The sequence below is a fragment of the Chenopodium album genome, chromosome 2, assembly GCF_948465745.1.
Source record: "Chenopodium album chromosome 2, dcCheAlbu1.1, whole genome shotgun sequence".
Taxonomy (NCBI): domain Eukaryota; kingdom Viridiplantae; phylum Streptophyta; class Magnoliopsida; order Caryophyllales; family Amaranthaceae; genus Chenopodium; species Chenopodium album.
The window spans coordinates 75329956-75349374 of NC_137835.1; the positions used below are offsets into that span (position 1 = coordinate 75329956).

Consider the following 19419-nt stretch of genomic DNA (forward strand, 5'->3'; position numbering starts at 1 on the left):
CTCGACCTTGGGCTTCAAAAACTCGTCATAAGGTACGATCATCTCTAATATTTTCATAGTGGCTCAATAAGCTCGGGAATTGTCATAATTCTTCAAATTTCTACAAAATAATACCAACTCTACAAAAACGCTAGAAAACGTATATTAGTAATAAAAATAGCTCCGTAGAGCCCAAATAAGCACAAATATGACCGTGGGACGGGGAATAAATATATATATAAAATAGACTCATCAAACTCCCCCAAGCCAAACCTTTGCTTGTCCCTAAGCAAAGCAATGAATAAATAAATCAATACTTCACCCCAAAAACAATTTAAATTAACAAATTTGATTTAAGGTAAATCTGACAAACATGTATCAAAGTCAACCAATCAAATCCATCCAACTACCAATCTTCCCTAACAATTGTCAAATAGAGCAAACCACAAAAGCATATAGAATTCAAGACTAGTGCTCACACACTCAACTCTCATTTATGTGGCGAGTAAAAGATGTACTCGATCGCTCTCCAACCACCCCTTTAATGTGAACAATGCCCTCCCAACTCACACTCTCGTGTGTATAAAACAATGAACGCTCAATCCTACTAGTCGACTCGAAATATGCCAAATCATAACTTGCATTGATAAACAACACTTTCACATTCATATAATTCTATGCACAAAGGTCAGAAGGTCTTTAAAGCTTGTAATGTAAGGCTAGGGTAAAGGGTAGGATAAATTTGGGAATAAGTGAGAGAAAAGCTATGCTTTAAGGAGCCATATCCTAATAAAACCCATGATCAAAATAAATAATGATCATACATCTCCTACATAACCAACTCTAACATCAACCAAATAAACTCCAATCATAATAAATAATCCCAACTCTTCAATTTCACTCATAAGATATAATAATGAAGAAGTAGAGTGAATAAACAAACTTTATTTTCCCAACTTGAATATTTCATTGAGGCTCAAAATTATTTTTCTTTGATCAACCTCCAACTAGAACATTTGAACATTTTTTTTTTCTTTCGAAGTTCACTTATTTTTTTCGCATTTTTTATTTCTTTGAACTTCTATTTTTTTCATAACATCATGCTTTATTTTTTTCAAGAAAATATAACTCTGAAACTCATCAAAAATAAACATGAATAACAACAAAACAACTTCTCAAATCCCACCCAAATTTGTGCAAATAGTAAGCACACTACAACTCCCTCACCTCACTCACTAATAGCTCCCCCAAGCCAAGCTTGGGACTAGTAACCAATGGGGCAAAATAGGCTTGTAATGCGGCTAATAAACAACAAAAGGTCAAAGCAACAACATGGGTAGCAAGAAGGGAACAAATGTATCTACAATGTCTGGAGGCTACCTAAAAGAACAAATGCCTTCGTCCTCCTCAATGTGCATAATAATGAATCATATAAACATTACTAATAGTAGCAAACCAATACTAAAATTCATTGACATACCAGGAAAAATGGAACTATCACACATTTCCTAACCAAATCAACTAGTCAAGCACTATATTCACAAGTAGTTGGACAAAATTGACACATGTTAAGGTATCCAAACAATTAGACTTCAAATCATGACCAACAAATCCACAATGCTCATTAATAACCAAGAATCAAAACAATTTCGAAAAATTTTCATCAAGGGGCACAGGAAAGCATGATTCATAATTCATTGGAATAAAACTAACCTAAGAAAGCAATAAAATCTGTACTAAGAAAAATAAAAGTAAAAAGAGAAGAGAGAGAGTGAAAGATGTACCATACGAACACGAGAACCTCCCCCCAAGCTAAATCAGACAATGTCCTCATTGTCTTAAAGGGAAGCTAGTAGTCAAGGTGACTACTCTTCATCATCACCACATCAATGTCACCAAAGCCTCGAGGATTGCAATGCATCTCTTTGGAACAAAATTGGGCAAGAAAGAAACAAAGTGTTAGTGGGAAAAAGTTCCAATTTGAGTCAGGTGCACTATTCTGATCATAACTTTTGATGTATAAATGATAATACAGTGATTCCAATTGAATTGGAAACTAGACTTGAAGAGATTTCCAACGACAGGTCACACGCAAAAATCGGATAATAAACGCAAAAGTTATGGCCTGTCGAAGTTGACTAAGTTTGCTGACTCGTACGCGCGCCCGATCGGGCGAGCTCTGCCCGATATATCTTTTCCTTAATTCGATTTGCGCCCGATCGGGCAACCTCGCCCGATCGGGCGAAATTTGCTCGAGTTTCTGACTGCACTTGCGCGCCCGATCGGGCGACTCCGCCCGATCGGGCTAATTAAGGCTCGACTCCAGCTCTCTTCTCGCGCCCGATCGCGCAAATTCGCCCGATCGGGCGAGTGGAGGCATGAAATTTAACCCTCCTTGCGCGCCCGATCGGGCGAGCTTCGCCCGATCAGGCGCGAGCCCAGTCGTTTCCTTTGTTTTTCTTCGTCTTCAATTTCTTCTAAGTCTTTTGACCTCTTAAACCTATACCTGTACAAAAACACACTCCCACTAATATAAGATATACTCTCCTCTACCTCTCTAAAACAAAACAAAAAGAAAACACACAAACAAATAAAAAAAATAAAAAACTAAATAAAAAAAACAACAAAATACGGGTTGCCTCCCGCAAAGCGCTAGTTTATCAAGGTCCCGCTCGACCATACTCCTTCTCTCAATCGGAAGAATTCAATGCCTTGAGTAACTTATCAAACGCTCCTGCAAACATTTCATTAAGCACTATATAGGGCTTAATAGCAAGCACATTTATCCCTACAAAGAGAAAGTTAGGAGCACATAAAGAGAACTCAAGGTAGAAAGAAAAATCAAAAGAGGGAGATGAAAATACACCACAACCTTCTACTTCCTCCGCTAAAAATTTAGAACTAATAGAACGAACATGGAGGTAGTCATTGTCTTGATCTTCCAATAATGACTTTAAAATTTTACCCTCACAAATAACCTCATCATAAACAAAGGAATTATCAACCACCGTTTCTACAACTAATGATTTTTCAATCACCGATTCGTCAACCAATGATTTTTCAACCACAAATTCTATAACCGACGGTTCTTCATCCTCAATAACATTCATATTATTATAGTGTCCGTAGACTTTTTCATCAAGATCCTTCCAATAACTTTCATTAGCAACTAATCGTTTCCGAATATGATCATATGTATATGGAAAGACTCTAAAATCATCCGGAGCACGCACAAAAAACTCACTATAAGGGCATTTAGGATTTTCATGACAAAGACGTTGACAACTACAGTAGTTAGGTGCTGCATAAAAATTATATAATTCTTGTAGTGACATAAGCATGGATATTTTCAAATCATAAAAAAAAATAAAATTAAAAATTAAAAAAAAATAATAATAAAAAAAATAAATTAAAAATAATCTAGACTCTAATAATAATTAGAAATAAAAATAAAACCGTTTCCCCGGCAACGGCGCCAAATTTTGACAGGGTAAAGTCGTATCCCCTAATAAAAAATAATTACCTAATTCACTAACTAAAGTAGATAGGGAAGTAGGGTCGATCTCCACAGGGAAACAAGTCTTTTTACTCCTAATTAAATATTATAATCTAAATTATTTAAGTAACCAATATTAAAAGTTGAATATGAAACTAAACTAAAAAGAGTAGGAAAAAGGAGAAAATAATATATAAAGGATCTAGGGCATAGGTTCACCAATAAATAATACTCCGGGGTAAAATAGGGTAATCAATCATTGACATTGCATAAATAACATGATTAACAGGCTCTCGCAATTTATTAACCAACATAGATCTAACAGGCTCTCGCAATTCACTAGATCTAAGTTCCTATTGAAAATAGCCTTTAATATTAAATTAACATCTGCTCGATTCATCAATTCAATATCGCTAAACATTCACAATCAAATTACATCTGCTCGATTCATAATCTAATTGCAAAGAATTAAAACAATTCAATAAGAAATTATCATGCAATATCAATAATCAACAATAACAAATTATCCCTTCATATTAATTATGGATCCCCATAAACCCTATAATTAAATTACTCAAACATAATAAAACTAAACTAAACAAAGCAATTAAATAAAGCATAATAGAAAGAGATTTAAGTAAGAGAGAGGAATAGTTACCAAAGTAAAGGAGATAGAGTATGGAATAAACCAAGAGTTGTAGAGAGAGAGAAAAGTAGAGAGAGAGAGAAAAGTAGAGAGAGAGTAAGAGAGAAAAGAGATGATCTAAGGAAAATTGTCTCACACAATGATCCAAGACAACTCAAACTAGCTCCACAAAAGAGTATTTATACTAATCTACGAAACCTAAGCTAAAGCAAATAAAACGAACGCTTAAACCGACTTCCGGAAACACGCGCCCGATCGGGCAAAGGGCCGCCCGATCGGGCGCGCCTTTTTCCTCGACTTCATAATCTGGGCATAACTTCGACAGGCCTTTTTCACTTGGGCTGAATTTTTCTTTTCTTAATTTGTCTTGGACTTGCAACAAAATTAATACTCCAAACAAAACGAGCCCTTAATCACCGAACCAAATTTAATTAGCTCGACCTTGGGCTTCAAAAACTCGTCATAAGGTACGATCATCTCTAATATTTTCATAGTGGCTCAATAAGCTCGGGAATTGTCATAATTCTTCAAATTTCTACAAAATAATACCAACTCTACAAAAACGCTAGAAAACGTATATTAGTAATAAAAATAGCTCCGTAGAGCCCAAATAAGCACAAATATGACCGTGGGACGGGGAATAAATATATATATAAAATAGACTCATCACTCGTGCCGTAGCCCAACTTATAGTGAATTTTATCGTACCTTCTTGCTTGAATGTAACCAAATTCCAACCCACATGGCTAAACCTTTAGAACCTGATTCCCCTCAACTTTCCACAGGAAACATAGGTGACGTGGCCAAAAAGATGATCCAGCAAGCTAAGACCAAGAGTAGAACTTCAGAATAATAATTGATTGATTTCTTCCATTAATAGCAAATTGTTTTGTTTTGTAAGCCAACTAGTGGCCCTTATGAATTTGTAGTGACAAGATGAATTAATTATTTTAATAAGCCTAAGTGGCTAAATATGGAGTTTCAATCTTTAATAAGAGTTTTATGAAATTTTCTTATATAATAAATATGTATTATTTGTTATTTTAAGTTATTCAGGATGTCTCTAAGAGCCGGAAATAGTAAACGCACTGGTTCCAAAATGAGCTCTACTCTTAGGAAGCTAACTACCATTGCTCAAAGCATGAGCCAGCTGGTGAGTCAGGGGAATCGTAGCAACGACTTAGATCAATTTGGGGAAGTTTTTAAGAGGGTAGCAGCTGCAAAACCACCCACTTACCTTGGGAAGGAGGATCCTGCTAGTTTGGAGAATTGGATAAGGGAATTTGACAAGTTGTTTGATGCCATTAACTGTCCTGAAGAATTAAAGGTTAATAATGCTGTTTATTACTTGAGGGAAGAAGCTGACCTATGGTGGAGTCAAAACCGGACTAGGCTTTTAGAAACCCCTAACTTTGGGTGGAAAGAATTGAAGAAGGCTATAAGAGACAAGTTTTATCCCGCCTACCTGAAGAAGCAGAAATGCATGGAGTTTACCAATCTGAGGATGGGGAATATGACCATTAATGAATATTATAATAAATTTATTGAGTTGATGAGGTTTGCACCTGAGGTAGAACCCACGGAGGAGTTGAAAGCCCAAAGGTTCGAGCAAGGTTTAACCCTAAGTCTTCAGGGGAAGTTGGGAGGGGTAACCTTTGAAACACTAGATGAAGTCTATGGGAGAGCTTCCCACCTATATGGGATCCGAGGGAGAGAGTTAGAGAACTCAGCTAGAGGGAAAAGGAAGAGTGATGGGGGTTCACATGGAGTTGATAAGAGGCCTAGGATTAGGGAGAGTTCTGGGGGAAATGGGCAATTCAACAGGAGGGACAATAGGGGAAACCTTGGAAAAGGAGCTAATGGACATGGAAATAACAATCATGGGAATGGAAATAACACCAAGCCTAAGAGAAGTTATTTTTGTAAGAGATGTGAGAAAAATCACCCAAGGAAGGACTGTGAGGGAAACCATGTGACTTGTCGTTACTGTCAGAAACTAGGGCATCGGGAGTATGAGTGTTACACCAAGGAGAAGGATGTTAAGATGGGGAAAGTCCAGGAGACCAATAACCCACCCAAACCACCCCAGACCAATGGATCAGCTCAGAGGAATGGAACTAGTAGCGGTGCAGGAGGGGCCCCTAAGGGTCGTGTGTTCGTGATGAATCGTCGTGAGGATGAGGCTTCTAATGATGTGGTAATTGGCACTTTCCTTGTTTGTTCTTTGAATGCTAGAGTCATGTTTGATTCGGGTGCGTCTCATTCTTTTGTTTCAAAATCTCTAGTCCAGAGATTAAAGTTAGAGAGTCCATTGTTAGTGTCTCTAGATGTTTCTATTCCAACTGGGGAAGTGAGGAATTGCTCTAAGTCACATAAAGGGGTACCTATCACCATAGCTGGAGTAGAATTTCCTTCAGATTTGATTGAGTTTGATTTGCAAGACTTAGATGTGATTTTAGGAATGGACTGGCTGGGAAAGTATAAGGCTCACATAGATTGTGCTGCTCAGAAAGTGAAATTGTTGGGTCCGGGTAATGTGACAGTGACTTATAGGAAGGAAGGGAAGAATTCAGGGATCAAAATCATTTTTGCCTTGCACTTTCGGAATTGTGTCAGGAAGGGTTATCCTATATACATGTGTAGTGTTCAGGAAGTGGGAAGGGAGGATGAGAAGAAAGAGAGTATTCCAGTAGTTGAGGAATTTCCAGATGTGTTTCCTGATGAGATACCAGGTATGCCGCCAGTAAGGGATGTTGAGTTCACCATAGAATTGCTACCAGGGACTGGACCTATATATCTCGAAGGCTCCATATAGGATGGCTCCAGCTGAGATGAAGGAATTGAAAACTCAGTTAGATGACTTGTTGGATAAGGATATATTCGACCTAGTTCTTCTCCATGGGGTGCTCCGGTGTTGTTTGTGAAAAATAAGGATGGAAGTTTGAGGTTGTGCATAGACTATCGGGAGTTAAATAATGTGACAGTCAAGAATAAGTATTCTTTGCCTAGAATTGATGATTTGTTTGATCAGTTGAAAGGAGCTGGAATATTTTCCAAGATATATTTGAGGTCTGGGTACCATCAGTTGAGAATTGCAGAGCAAGACATTCCCAAGAGTGCTTTCAGGACGCGTTATGGCCATTATAAGTTCACAGTTATGCCATTTGGGTTAATGCACCTGCTGTTTTCATGGATTTGATGAACCGAATCTTTAGGCCATATTTGGATAAGTTTGTGGTGGTTTTCATTGATGATATTTTGATCTACTCCAAGAATAGGGAGGAGCATGAAGATCATTTGAGGAAAGTATTGTCGATCTTGAGGGAGCACCAATTGTATGCTAAGCTGTCGAAGTGTGAGTTTTGGTTAGAAAAGGTAGCCTTTTTGGGGCATGTGATTTCTAGTGAAGGAATTTCAGTAGATCCCTCGAAGATCAATACAGTGAGTGAATGACCAACACCTAAGAATGCGTCAGATGTTCGAAGTTTCTTGGGATTGGCAGGCTATTATCGAAGATTTGTGAAGGATTTTTCGAGGATTGCGAGGCCCATGACGAATTTAATGAAGAAGGAATGTAAGTTTGTGTGGACCCAGGAGTGTGAGCAAGCGTTCCAGACCTTGAAAGACAAGTTAACCTCAGCACCAGTATTGGCTTTGCCAGATGAAAGTGGGCAATATTAGGTGTATAGTGATGCATCGAAGTTTGGATTGGGTTATGTTTTAATGCAGAATCGGAGGGTCATTGCATATGCTTCGAGACAATTGAAACTGCATGAGGTGAACTATCCAACCCATGACCTGGAGTTAGCTGCGATTGTGTTTGCTTCAAAAATTTGGAGACATTATCTATATGGTGCAACTTGTACAATGTTCACAGATCATCAGAGTCTAAAGTACATTTACACTCAGCACTATTTGAACTCGAGACAGAGACGATGGTTGGAATTTATGAAAGATTATAGTGTGAATATCCAATATCATGAGGGGAAAGCTAATGTGGTAGCTGATGCTTTAAGTAGGAAAACCAGTCATTTGATGAATTTGATGATTTTACCAGACCAGTTGTGTGTAGAATTTCAGAAGATGAATTTGGAAGTGGTGGAGCATGGAGAGGTCAGTAAGATGTTAAATGCCTTGGCAGTGAAACCTTCTATTTATGATGAGATTAGAGAAATTCAGTTGGGCGACTCGAAGTTGAAGGCAATAAAAGAGAAGATTGAGGGAGGGCAGGTTTTGGACTTTACTATCGCAGATGAGGGAAGTATTTGATTTAAAGGGAGATGGTGTATTCCACAACATCGTGGGGACATCAAACAAAGACTGATGGAGGAGGCCCATAGCTCTCCTTATTCGATGCATCTTGGAGGGGATAAGTTGTATAAGGATATGAAGAAGGTCTGTTGGTGGCCAAACATGAAGAAAGAAGTAGCAGAGTTTGTGGCAAAATGCTTAATATGCCAGAAAGTGAAGATAGAGCATCGAAGGCCACAAGGAATGGTTCAATCCTTGGAAGTACCAAAGTGGAAGTGGGATTCGATCGCCATGGATTTTGTGGGGGCATTACCAAGGACCAGGGCAGGGAATGACACTATTTGGGTCATTGTGGATCGATTGACTAAGTCCGCAACCTTTATACCTATGAAAAACACTTGGTCTATGGATCAGTTGGGAAGGGCATATGTGAAGTTTGTGGTGAAGTATCATGGAGTGCCTACAGATAGCATTTCAGATCGTGATTCGAGATTCTTGTCTAACTTTTGGAAAAGTTTGCAAAAGGCCATGGGAACAAACCTATTAATGAGTACAGCTTTTCACCCTGCAATGATGGTCAGACTGAAAGGACCATACAGACCTTGGAGGACATGTTGAGAGCATGTGTATTGGAGTATCAAGGTTCATGGGAAGATCACTTAGACTTGATTGATTTTTCATATAATAATAGCCATCACGCAAGCATTGGAATGGCCCCGTTTGAGGCTTTGTATGGAAGGAAATGTAGGAGCCCAATTTGTTGGAGTGACATAAGTGAAACTGTTGTACATGGGCCTGAAATGATAGAGGAAACTGTTAAGCAAGTAAAGCTGATCCAAGAGAAAATCAAAGCAGCCCAAGACAGACAGAAAAGTTATGCTGATGAGAAGCGCAGAGACGTAGAGTTCCAAGTAGGAGAAAAGGTGTTGCTAAAGATATCTCCTATGAAGGGAGTAATGAGATTTGGTAAGAGGGGGAAGTTGAGCCCAAAGTACATTGGGCCATATGAGATTCTTCAGAAGGTTGGGAAAGTAGCATATAAGTTGGATTTACCCAACGAGTTGGAAAGGGTGCACAATGTTTTTCATGTAAGTCAGATTCAAAAGTACATTCCTGATGTTGCACATGTGCTAGAACCAGAGACAATTGAGCTAGATGAGAGTTTGACCTATGAAGAAAGACCGATGAGAATTTTAGATAGTAAAGTTAGAAGCACCCGATCGAAACAAGGATGTGAAGATTGTCAAGGTTCTATGGTCGAACTGTAATACCCGAATATTTTATGATTTTATATAATATATTTTATTAAGGGGGTTTTTAAATATCGCCCTCGATTTTCTAACTAACGCCCGCAAAATGAAATTAAATTACGTATTTAACCTTATTATAACGATTATAAAAATAATTAATTTTACCTTAATTTCATACTTTTACTGGACACAAAAATTTTTACCGCTCTCTCTAGTGGTGAACGGCCACCGACCTTCATCGGACAACCACCCCAACCACCGTGAAATCAAACAAATTTTATAAATTTTGCAAAATCAATTTCGTTAGATCTTATGGACAACAACAAAATACCAGAAACACAACCTTTGACGCTTGCCGAAGGCTCGTCGAACCGATCAGAATCGGTACGTTGCGTTAATTTTTTAAAAAAAATCGAAACCCAGAAAACGCCTAGGATTTTCGAATGACCTAGGCTGAAACGCCTAGTTTTTTCGAATATCCTAGGATGTTTCGAAAAAACTAGGCGTTTTAGCCTAGGTCATTCGAAAATACTAGGCGTTTCCTGGGTTTCGATTTTTCTTTTTTTTTTTTAATTTTTTATTTCACGTATTGGTTGATTGTCATTGGATTTTATACTTTTGAAATTATTATTGTTATTAAAATTAGTTATTATTATTATTATTATTATTATTGTTATTATTATTATTATTGTTATTGTCATTATTATGGTTGAAAGTTTTTTTTATAATTAGTTGTATTGTTATTGTTGTTATTACTATTAGTCGTCTTCTTTGGTTCTAACTTTTATTAATATTTATATAGGATTCTGAGTCCGAGGATGGTGACGGTGTGGACTATAGTGGACATTTTTTGACAAACGAAGTGTTTCCGAGTTGTGAGGATGCTGTTCTATGGGCACAAAATGTTTGTCGACCGCTCGGATTTATGTTAGTGAAGGCTTCTTACAAGACCGATCGGAGTGGTCGACCGTATCGATATGTGAGTTGTGATCGTGGAAAAAAGGGCATGATAAGAGACATGATGAACGCGATACGCAAAGACACCAAAAGCAAGGCAAACAATTGTCCCTTCAAACTCAAGGTTGAGTATGTCAGAGTAGTAAATGGTTGGAAGCTTAGTTGCTTGAACGGAACTCACAATCATTCTTTGGTTGTTTATCCCGAGGGACATCGACAAATTAGTGGTCTTAGTATTGCTGCTAAGCAGGTAGTGCGTGACATGACTCAGGCACAGGTGCCACCTCGACATATCATGAGAACTCTTGTAGAAAAGTTTCCCGGAGACCATCCTAACATCAGGCATGTCTACAACTGCAGAAGTAAAATAAGAATGGAGCAATTTGAAGGAAGAGAAGTAGTTCACCAGGTGCTTCATTTGGCCAGACAGAGCAAATACCTCACTTGGGTTTTTACTGATTCCAACAATGTGTTGCAACATGCTTTCATGGCACACCCGATCATGACAAATTTGCTTCGCACATACCCGTACGTGATAGGTATGGATTCCACTTACAAGACGAATCGATACGGCATGCCATTCTTTGAGATTGTTGGGGTTACACCGACTAATCAAAACTTTCTTGTTGCATACGCATTCATGAGGTCAGAGTCTCAGGAAAGTTATCGGTGGGTGCTTGAGTGCTTGAGGTTGTTGATCGGTTATCATAGAGAGCCATCAGTACTACTGACAGATAGGGAGCTTGGCCTTTGTGCAGCGTTGAAGAGCGTGTTTCCAAACACAAGACACATGTTGTGTGTGTGGCATATTAACAAAGATGTTGAGGTGAAGGTTACTTCCATGTTTGAAAAAAAAAAGGAGATTGGTGCCAAGTTCAAAAATGGGAGGTGGAGGCTTGTGATTAATGCTACATCTGAAGAGGCATATAACAGAGAACTTGCAGTGCTGAAAACCAAGTGGAGTCGATGGCCGAAAGTGATTGAATATGTTATGGACACTTGGCTCGTACACAAGGAGAAGTTTGTATTGTTTTGGACAAACCAGGTACTACACTTTGGCAATGTTAACAACTGCAGGGTTGAGAGCCAGCATTCAGCATTGAAGTGTTGGATTGACAGTTCAACAGGCTCTTTGGACACGGTTTGGGCTCAAGTGCACTGCTCGATTGAGAACAAGATCATAGCCATTCGTAATGTATTGGAGGCATGTAGAACAAGTCATGGTCAGAAGTACAAGCATAAGCCTTTACATCAGCTGAACGGAAAGGTATCCCACTATTGTCTGTCTATTCTTCTCGGTGAGACAAACAGAATGCGAGGGTTGAGTACGGATATTCATCGACGCTGTGGGTGTGCTCTACGTACTACCCACAGCTTACCTTGTGCGTGCCAAATATATGACTCGATTGCTGCAGGGAAGGGGTTGTATTCTAAGAATATTCATCCATTTTGGAGGACCCTTGTCATTGGAGATGGTGTCGACATTCCTAATATAGTTGATGAAAATGATGAGGATCGAGCTCATTTCCGCACCCTTGTTGATCAGGTTATTGCCAGTGATCCTGTGATGCTTAGGCACATGTCACGAGTTATTGAGGGTGAGATGGATCCTAACTACGATGACCTTCAGGAGCCTAGAGTCAACCCTCGTGTAAGGGGACGACCACCCGAGAATCGTAATAGGCGGGATCCTTCATTTTTTGAGCATGTTGAACGTAGTGGGCGAGAGAATCGATCTAGAAGTAGACCGCCCCCATCTAATACAGGTGATCATCAATTTAAATAATATGTTTATTCATCCTAAATTTTAATTTAACTATATGTCATATTATGTTTTTAATTTTGTAGGTACTGGGTTCGACATGCGCCAATGCAGATACAGCTACGCTATTCCCAACATCATTTGGCCTTACGTCGTAGGTGTTAAGGATGTAATTGGTGATGGGAACTGCGGATTTCGTTGCGTAGCAGATTTATTGTACGGAACTCAGGAGGAGTGGCGATTGGTTCGGCATCAAATGGCAAATGAGGTTGGTTCTCACCCTTGGCTGTACAGCATGATTTACTACGACATATGGGGCCAAGGGGTTGGTTCAGGACTGCAAAGGGAGATAGACCGGATTAGATGGGATGGTGATGCGTGTGGAGAGGAGCACTGGATGGTAGCACAACAAGATTTTTTTGCTATTGCCACATTATGGAATGTGGTGGTGATTTGTTATGGAGTAGGAAATAGACCGTCGAGCTACTATCCATCTACTACTGTTTTGCCGTTGAACAATCGTGGACCTTTAGATAGGCCTTCTGGGGAGTTTGTGATTGGAACTGTTGGTGGATCGCATTTCATTCGGTTGCATATGGAACATGACCACCCACTACCTCCAATTTCACCAATGTGGTTTAACGCTCGACAGACAAGTGTAAACGGGTGGGAGAGAAGGTACGATAGAAGGCTTCAATTGTGGCAGACATTAATCAACTCTTGAGTACCGTTGAGTATTGTTGTGGATTTTGATTCAACTTTATTTTAACTTTATTAATAAACATGGTTATTTTTTTAATTTATTTTAAGCATTTCTTTTGTGAAGCAAGTACACAGTCTATTAGAAAATAAAAAAAAACTCAAACATAAATGTCAACTTGATTATTTCCAACAAATGTGTAAAACTTAAATGGCCACTAACAACATCCAAAACATAGTCAACATCCAAAACATAGTCTAATAAAAAAAATAAAGTCCAAGCTACAAATAAATATTACAACTAATCAGCAAGTCCATTTATTGCATTCCAATCAGAAATCACTTGCTCCAACATTGCTCTGGTGTCTCTCGATAGTGTAGGGTACTCACTAAGTGATCGCTGTGCTGTAACCATGAATCGTCCTACCCACTGCATAAACAATTATAATTATATTAATAATAATAGGAAAAATAAATTAAATAAAAAAAAACAAGTAATAAAAAACTTACGTAATCAACGTTGGTCCTCTCAGGAAGACCGTGATCATCCTCAACATTAGGAGTGACGATAGGATGACTAACTCTCCTAAACCATGATAGGTAGTCAGGTGCACAAGTATGTCCGCCAGGCGGAACTCTAGTATATCCACCAAGCAGAAGACTGAACGCAGCACCGGGAACAAAACCATTCCACATGCGAGTAGTCATCTGAGCTGAAAAACTGACCCTATAAGACTTAACACTAACTGGTCTATGAGCATCATCAGGCCTAATCATGTCACCGGGAACCTCCTGTATAAACCCCAACTGTCGAACAACTCGACCGGGCATATATGGCTCTATGATGCCTCGATATCGAATACATCCAGTAAACGCAGTCCTAGGCACCTGTAATGCAGGAAAAGCTCCGTACGGCAACCAGCATACCTACAAATTAATACAAGAGTAAATCAACTGTAAATTAAAGCATTGTAAAACAAATAGTATTACGTATCTATTTATACCTCATGGTCACCCAGCTGGTCAAGTCGAGTACGAAAGGACACGAGACGCTGTTGATGCTTCCGCGCCATACCAACATCCCATAACCCTGCACGTGCATATGGAACGTCTCGCGTCAACACACCCTGGTGAGGCCGAAAACATGGAAAGTACTCATATATCCAAGACTGGAGAAGAGTTAGACAACCCGCGATAGAATCACATCCATTTCGGGTGGCATGCCCGAGCTGACGATACAAGTACGCTAGTGTGGCTGAACCCCAGGAGTATCTCGTCAACCTCTCCAGGTTATGCTCCACAAACAACTCAGTGAGAAAAGAAGGGTGGGTACGACAACCGCTCTTGTCAGTAAAGAGCGTGTTACCCAAAAGGACCCACATGTAACCAATGACCTGAACCTCCTCTGTAGTCTCTACAGTACGACACCTATCAAAAATCTGGTCAGTATGGACGCCACCATTCCTATATATGGCAGTCTGAGTCTTGACCTGTAGCTCCTCTGTAGTCAACTGTAACAACTCAGCTGCAAATGTCTTATACCGGTCACTAGATAGATCCTCGGCAACCATATCACCTTCAACCCGAATACCAAGTATGTGGTAAACGTCATGCAACATGATGGTCATCTCACCAAAAGGTAGGTGGAAGGTGTTTGTATTTGGCTGCCATCTCTCCACAAAAGCAGAAATCAGCGGAAAATCAAGGTGGTCGTGCATAATGCTCGGCAGGTGCGACAACCCAGTCTGTCGTATCCGCGTAGCAGTGTCTGCCGTAAATCCCTCCATCCATTCACTCAACAATCTACACACACTAGCTCTAGTATGACACCGCAAAAACCGTCGATCATGCCCGTCCCAAATATATCGAGCAACATGGGCCCCAAAACTAGGAATAACGGTCCCAACATCGGGTCCACCGTCCATCGGCCCCTGAACAAGCCAAGGCGCTACAGATCGAGGTGGTCGTGAACTCGTAAATCTCCCATCAGGACCTCTCGTCACGACATTCGGCTGCTCCTCAGCATCAACATCAGCATCATCGTCCTCAGGTCCATCATCATCGTATCTCGAACCTGAACCCGAAACCGAGCTAGTAGTCCTCAACAAAGGATTAGGACCGGCTCCCTCCCGCTCATCCAAATAAGTCCCAGAACTACCCACTTCTCTATCGCGCTCCGGTAAAGAACTACCTTCCCGTATACTAATCCCCGGCCCCCTATCTCTCCTAACCGACGCGTTAATGCCGCGTGATCTAGCATGCCGTGGACCAGAACCCTCGACTACATTCTAAATTTAGAATAAAATACTAACAAAATCAACCAACTAATATTTTTAATAACTAACAACTAAATATTCAAACTTTCAACCAAATAATAAACTAGTACACATATCATCCAATTAATTATAACAAAATCCAACAAATTTCTAATAATTAACAACTAAATATTCAAAATTTTAACCAAATAATAAACTAGTACACATATCATCCAATTATATATAACAAAATCCAACAAATTTCTAATAATTAACAACTAAATATTCAAACTTTTAACCAAATAATAAACTAGTACACATATCATCCAATTATTTATAACAAAATCCAACAAACAATATTTCTACATTATTCCTTAGTTAATCTTGCATTAGCCGACATAAAGTAATGATATAATACTAGTATCACCATCAACTATAAGAAATAAGAAATAATGACCGAAACCAAACTATCATTACACATTCACGTTAATTCGAGAAATCTAAGGAACTTGCACATAGACTAATCAAATTGCCGATTTTAAAATTTCTATCGGTAAAAAAAAGCTATCTTTCTAGTCAATTTTGGAGTAGGGTAAAGTCAAGACAATCTTGAAGTAACGGAGCAAGCAACATTTAAAATCTAATCAAAACCCATTTTCCTACTCACATCTTTATAGTAGATAAAAAAAAAAGGATCAACAAGTATAGGAATATAAAAATCAGCCAATAACCATTGCTTATAGTATGAAAATCTGAAAAATGAAAAAGAATCAAGAATGCTCAACAAGTATTTTCATATAGATGAATTCGAAATCATATTTAATCCTCATCAACTATATATCAACACAAACCACCCAAAATATCAACAAAACTTCAAACTAAACATCACGAAAATTCTCAAAAAAAACTTCCAAGAAATTCTATACGGGCATCGAGATAGATAGTAATGGTTGGAACATCTACGAGGCCAATATCTAAAACAATAATAACTCTTAATCAATCCAACAACACTTAAAGAAAATCCATTATATACAGAGTACAAATATTGCCAATAACGTCATTTCTCAAACACAATACAACTAACTAGTACATATTTATAATCCGATAGTAAAGTCATATTAAAATGTATAGGGTGTGAATATATGAGCACAAAGCATAGATATCTCACTACTTTGTTACACGAGATGCTAAAACCATTTATGATTGAATTAAAATTAAAGCATTACAAAAATTAAATCTACACTAACAAATCCCAAAATCAACAACTAAAAACCAAGCAATTGAAGTCCTTCACTTTAGTTGATTAAAACCCAAAAATCTTGAACTTTAGTTGATGATTTAATTTCCAATTTCCAAACAACAACAACGAATTTACAACAACGAATTTAATAATAATAACAACAACGAATTTACAAATTCAAAGCCAAGCAATTAAAACCCAATACCAAAAAAAAAAAAAAAAAACGAATTTAAAAAAAAAAAAAAAAACCCAGGCAAACGCCCAGTTTTTTCGAACAGCCATGGCTGAAACGCCTGGTTCGTGCGTACAACCGTGTGGTTGTACGAAAAAACTGGGCGTTTCACCTCAACCGCCCAGATTTTTCGTACAACCACACGGCTGTACGCACGAACTAGGCGTTTCAGCCATGGTTGTGCGAAAAAATCAGGCGTTTGCCTGGATTTCAGAAAATAAAAAAAAAAAAAAACACAAACCTCTTCTCCGCCGGCGATTGACTTGCCTTTGTCCTTCCGCGGCATTATCACGGTGTAGATCGGCGCTCAACCACTGCTCCGGCGCTTTTATCTGCGGTGATAGTGGTGGCGGCGGTGGATGTTGTGGTGGTGGAGGTGGATGTGGTGGTGGTGGTTTGTTTAGAGAGAGAATGAGAGTGAGTAAGGAATGAGGGTTTTGTTGGGGGAGGGAGGTAATTTTGTTTGAGGGTTATTTTTTTTTTTTATAAAAAGGGTAAGAATGTAATTTTAATTTATTTTGCGGGCGTTAGTTAGATATTCGAGGGCGACGTTTAGCTTTCCACTTTATTAAACAATAGTTTATTTTTATTTAAAAAATAACTTTCCTAATCTCATATTTTTTATTTTAAAGTTCGAAAAGGTTTAAAACCCTATTTAATTTTAAATATAACTCTCTATTTTTAAGCATATATAAACTATTTTAGCCCAAGTTTTTGATAAATAAACCTTGCTGCCGTATTGATATTAAAATTCCTATCTCTTTACTCCATTATGCTCGTGGCTTAAAGCTAGCAGTAGCATAATTGCCATTAATTCATATAATAAATATTTATCTCCATGATAAACCCATTATTATTAGTTTTCCCAAAATTACAAGTTTTATGCGTGAGTTTTATTTTTGATGGTGGAGTATCTTGTGCGTGAGTGCGGTTTGCTTAATTGTTTCCTGAATAAAAGGTAATCACACGATTCCCTGCAATTTGGAGTTGATTGATTTGCGTTTTTTTTTTTTATATATATATGTAATCAAACAATCTATATACTGTTGTAGTTGATTGATATATACTCTTGTGTTTTATTCTATTTGGAGTTGAAGTGTTTACCATGTAATCAACTATGAATAAGATGATAATATTCATTATTTTATAATTTTATGTGTAATATAGAATTCGTTTGCTGCTATTGATTTTGCATGTTATATTGGCGATTATGTGCTGCTCGTATACTACTGTTGATATGGATGATTGTAAATTTGTAATCACACTAATTTACTTTTGTTTGTATAATTATTTTGTATTATCATTGTATGATTTGATCGATTTGATTTGAATATCATATTATTTTTTGTTGTATATAATTAATTGTACAATTATTACTAGGGTTTTAATGTTGTTGCTATAGGGAGTATTGTTTTATCGAGGTTTAGGGTTACTAATGCAGAGTAATATTTTTGGGTTAAGATTTGATTATTTTTGGGAACTAGTTTTATTTCCCTAAGAGTTGAGATGTTTTTGAATTGAATTGAGTTGATCTTGTTATGTTATTTGGGAACATGTGGCAAGATTGAGATACTAATTATTATCAAGTTCATGATTATTTGATCAAGTATGAGATCAAAAGGTTGAGAATTATTATTTTGTTATTGGTTTGAGGCTCGGCGTTATAGACCTAGTCCTTGGTATGTTGGTAATGAGATAATGATCATGAGTTAGGAATGAGGTACAATCTTTATCTATTTTCTATGGTCCCCTACAGTGAGAATTGGCCCGTATATGGTCTGGTTTAAGGTGTTTTCTAGTTATTGGGAGTATTCAAGTTTTTATACTTGTTGGTTTTATTCGAATTACCCATGTCCAAGGCTAGGTATAGAACAAAGAGCATGGCACACTATTGGTTATGAGTTGAGTAAAGGTTCGTACTATTATTCGAGGTTGAGTTGTTAAAGGTTATTTTCAGAGCACAATGTGTAATGTAGTTTCGAACTACATTGTTTAATTGATCTAGTAATGTTAATTATTATATTATTCTTTGTATTCTGATATGTGGTGATTACTCAGCTTTTTTGCTGACGTGTGTGTTATTTTGTTTTGCTACTTGTGTTTGCGGCCATGTCTTTTTCTTATGGTGGCCCTGCGACGATCTATTTTGGAATTTGTCCTTAATGGAGAGCAGTCAAGATTGTTTAAACAGGTTAATCAAGTGATCGTAGCTAAAGGAGCTCAAGTGATCGATTAGTTTGTTTATAACAAGTTTGTAAAGTTGTATAAATAGCTCACCTAGTTTATTGGGTTGTAATAATTGGGATTTTGTAAGCCTTAACACTTGACAGGTTGTCGAGTGTGGCGGTAATACCTCCGATTTAAGTGTATGCTTCCGCAATTTTATTTAAAGGTTGTCTATTTTTCCTTTATTTCTTATTTATTATTAGCTAGTAAATCGGGGTGTTACACGAACCATAAGGTTGAGGAAGCAACTTGGGAGGCTGAGGCAGAAATGCGTAAAAAGTACCCTAACCTCTTCATGGTGAGTGGTTAAGTTACGGGGACGTAACTCTCTTTTAAGGGGGGTAGAATGCAATAGAGTTTCGCACATTTCTTTTTATGTCTTTTTATGAGTCTTTAGAGTCGCGTCTTTAGGTTGTGCCTGAACTT

General features: G+C 38.0%; 2 protein-coding genes and 1 long non-coding RNA gene across 3 annotated transcripts; 2 read left to right on the forward strand and 1 right to left on the reverse strand.

Moving 5' to 3' along the window:
- The first annotated feature begins 5178 nt into the window (after positions 1–5178).
- Positions 5179–6936, forward strand: LOC145575655 (uncharacterized). Its single transcript, XM_081633483.1, has one exon. It carries the CDS (start codon positions 5179–5181, stop codon positions 6934–6936), a length of 1758 nt encoding a protein of 585 aa, XP_081489609.1.
- A 6057-nt stretch (positions 6937–12993) lies between these two features.
- LOC145587716 (uncharacterized) lies at positions 12994–14128 on the reverse strand. Its single transcript, XM_081644413.1, has 2 exons — positions 13551–14128; positions 12994–13470 (listed from the first exon to the last, which is right to left on the reverse strand). Exons 1-2 carry the CDS (start codon positions 13869–13871, stop codon positions 13342–13344), a joined length of 450 nt encoding a protein of 149 aa, XP_081500539.1. The 5' UTR covers positions 13872–14128; the 3' UTR covers positions 12994–13341.
- Positions 14129–17680: 3552 nt separating this feature from the next.
- On the forward strand, positions 17681–19178 carry LOC145587726 (uncharacterized). The gene is made up of 2 exons (XR_014101389.1): positions 17681–17725; positions 18941–19178. It is a non-coding gene; the product is annotated as an uncharacterized LOC145587726 (long non-coding RNA).
- The last annotated feature ends 241 nt before the right edge of the window (positions 19179–19419 follow it).